The sequence below is a fragment of the Moschus berezovskii genome, chromosome 21 (assembly GCF_049115385.1).
Source record: "Moschus berezovskii isolate FMDL1 chromosome 21, NW_MosBer_1.0, whole genome shotgun sequence".
In the NCBI taxonomy this organism is placed as follows: domain Eukaryota; kingdom Metazoa; phylum Chordata; class Mammalia; order Artiodactyla; family Moschidae; genus Moschus; species Moschus berezovskii.
In genome coordinates, this window is record NC_142480.1 from 49,941,659 (window position 1) to 49,944,851 (window position 3,193).

Sequence of the window (3,193 nt, forward strand, 5' to 3'; positions counted from 1 at the left end):
AACCATCTCCTCCTCCGTTGTCCCCTTCTCCTCCTGCCTTCAATCTTTCCCAGCATCAGCGTCTTTTCCAGTGAGTCAGCTGTTTGCATCAGGTGGCCAAAATATTGCTGTTTCAGCTTCAACATCTGTCTTTCCAATGAACACTCAGGACTAATCTCCTTTAGAATGGACTGGTTGGATCTCCTTGCAGTCCACGAGACTCTCAAGAGTCTTCTCCAACAGCACAGTTCAAAAGCATCAATTCTTTAGTGGTCAGCTTTCTTTATAGTCCAACTCTCACATCCTTACATGACCACTGGAAAAACCATAGCCTTGACTAGTTGGACCTTTGTTGGCAATGTCTCTGCTTTTTAATATGCTGTCTAGATTGGTTATAACTTTCCTTCCAAGGAGTAAGCATCATTTAATTTCAAGAGAAAGAGGCAGAAGAGAATGTGGGCAACCACACAAGACAGGAAGGAGTCAGAGCAGAAGGAGGGAAGGAAACAGAAAAGAGAGTGAGATGAGTGGGGAAGGATGCGAGGAGGGAGAGAGGGAGCCAGCAAGGGGACTTCGGAGAAGGCAGAGCTCAGTAATGAAATTTCTGTTAAGAGGAATTGAGACTCGTGGGCAGAGCATTATCCTACAAAAACCAAGGCCATGTATGCACTGTCAGCCACGTAAGCTAGCAAATTGATGGCTGTCAGAATGGCCACAGCCAATCGTTGGTCCCAGACACACAGTGTGGGGGGAAGTTCACTGCTGCAAGTCATATCATTGGACCTTTGAGGCTGGCCCCCAAAATCCTCGTCAAACTGGTAGAGCGGCCAGAGGATCACAGCAGTGGTGTAGAGGAGGATGGAGAGCATGGTCTGCCCCACCAGGAAACCAGGGTAGGGAATGGACAGCCTTCTGTCATTGTCGCAGTCACAGCCGTTGATAAAGAAGTTCACAGCCCCCAGGATGAAACAGATCGAGTACACGACCACACACCAAATCAGGGCCGGCTGGTGCTGGTACAAGTCAGTGTTGGTGATGAAGCCGAAGATGACACAGGCCAAGGCGTTCTCCAGCCTCCTGATCACGCCTTGAGTGGTGGGCACAAAGCAGTATATATTGCCGGGCCGGGCACACACCCAGGCCACTTCCAATGCATAAAGCACAGAAGCCATGGCTGAGAAGGCAGTGGCTGTGATGGCGTAATTTTGGACAGGACCCTGGGGCAAGTACTGGATGTAGGTGATTCCGAACATGATGGAGGCTGAGAGGCAGATGAAGGCAAAGTAATAGGTGTAGGCATGGAGAAAACCATCCCAATAGTGGGGAATGCGGGACCGGAATATACATAACTCAGTTAGGAGGATGAGGAGGGATGCAGAGAAGCAGAAGCACCATATGAAGAAGCACCAGTTACCTATGCCTGCCCGCAGAGTGTCCTCGACGGCCACCAGCGAGAAGGGCACGCCGGTGGAGAGCAGCTGCCCCAGGCGGAGGAAATAGCCCACGATGGCCACAGAGTCCAGGCCTGAGAGCAAGCTCATGGTGCTGTGATGGTGGTGCAAGTCTGTGTCACCGATACGGCCGTGGTCTTCACTGAGGGAGAAAGGTCCGGCTCCGGAGGCGGATTAAGTCAGACGCCTGGAAAAGGCTCAGGGCCCTGTGAGGACTGAGGCTCAGGGTATGTGGAGTTTGAGCCAATGACTCAGACCCCTGCTAACAGCACAGCTGCTCCACACTGTTTTCTCCCCACCCATCACCCTTGGCCTTGTCAGACTTGTCTTATCTCGAAGCTCCCAGCTGGGTTGGGTCTGGCCTCAAATTATGAACATTTTGGATCTTCCTGTGCTGTGCGCCATTATCTACAGAGACACATGATAGTAAGGTCTCTATCTGCAACCCCAAACCTTTAAGTCTCTGAAACTGGAAAAGAAATTAAAAACTCATTTCATAAGAAAATTTGACCTGAACAGACGTGAGACCATCTGTGGTCTATGTTTATTTCACTTAGTGTAAATGTTCAAGAGTTCAGTTGTAGAAATACTAAGATGTTTGATTAAAAGGTGCCTCCAGGCCCCATTGGGATTATGGCATGTAGGAAGATGCAGCAGGTTACGTGACTGAAGCTAAAAGCTACTGAGTCCTGGAGCAGATCTGACCCGGGGATTTCAGAAAAGGGATTATGGATAGTACTGCTCACTCCACGTTACAGATGAGAAGACAGACTCTTGGGGAATCCAGTGCCTTCCTTAAGGTGGCATGGCTAGGAACTGGGAATCCCAGGTAAAAGTCTCAACTGTGGGTTTGAGCGTTTTTCTCTACAGCCCGCATGTCAGCCGGTCCCCCGTGGGTGGGAGCTCTGGGACCCAGGTCCCACCTTCAGGCCACGGCCTCCTTCCACAGCAACCTGAACCCACACGTGTCCTGGCCTCTCCTACCTGCAGCCATCACTAGAAGGAGCTGCCATCTGAGGGGACACAGCCCCACCCGGAGGAGGGCAGCTCCAGAGGTGAGCAGGGAGGAGCCATGGGGTGAGAGCAGGGCCGTGGGGGTGAGAGACATGGGAAGTGGGAATGTTTTGAATTCTCTGCCCAATTTTTCCTTAACTTGTGACTCTTCCCCACTAGGAAGGGAGACCCCAACCCAGCATGACTCAAGATGGGGCGTCACGGGGGAACCTCAGAATAATTAACATAATGTTTGGCTCTTAAGCTCCAAAACTGCCATCTAGGTGTAGGTCAGGAGAGATATAGGAGTAGTCTTAGCTGAGTGAGGATTTTCCTGGCCTGGAAGACTGGTTAGCAGCTTCGAAGCTGGGAAGAAGGGATTGGAATGAACAAGAATGCTGTGTCTGATTCTGATAGGGAGACTTTTAGGGCATCGCAGGGAGGGTGTGGGGATGGACGGATGATTGGCCCCTTTTAAGGGAAGGGGTTGAAACAGGAGGCCCCTGCAGTACCCCTGGGAGGTGACAGCCCTGAAGATGCTCCAAGACTGTGGCAGGGGTGGGAGTGGCAGAGTGGAGATGACTCAGGGGATCCCAAGGTCCCAGTGGCCCTGAGAAAGCCCAGTAGGGGTCTTCTGACCCAGAAGGGATGCAGGCAGGCATGGAGCCAGCCTTCCCATGGAGGAGGGGCCTGGACTGGAGCTGAGGCAGGAGGATAGGAGCTTAAGCGTTTCGGGCTGTGATGGGGACACGCAGCCAGAGGGGCTGGGA

At 52.0% G+C, this 3,193-nt stretch overlaps 1 protein-coding gene across 1 annotated transcript; it reads right to left on the bottom strand.

The window, feature by feature from the left end:
- Positions 1-617: 617 nt before the first annotated feature.
- LOC129550027 (myeloid-associated differentiation marker-like) lies at positions 618-1,520 on the bottom strand. Its single transcript, XM_055417532.2, has one exon. The coding sequence runs from the start codon at positions 1,518-1,520 to the stop codon at positions 618-620; it is 903 nt and encodes a 300-aa protein (XP_055273507.2).
- Between the last annotated feature and the right edge of the window lie 1,673 nt (positions 1,521-3,193).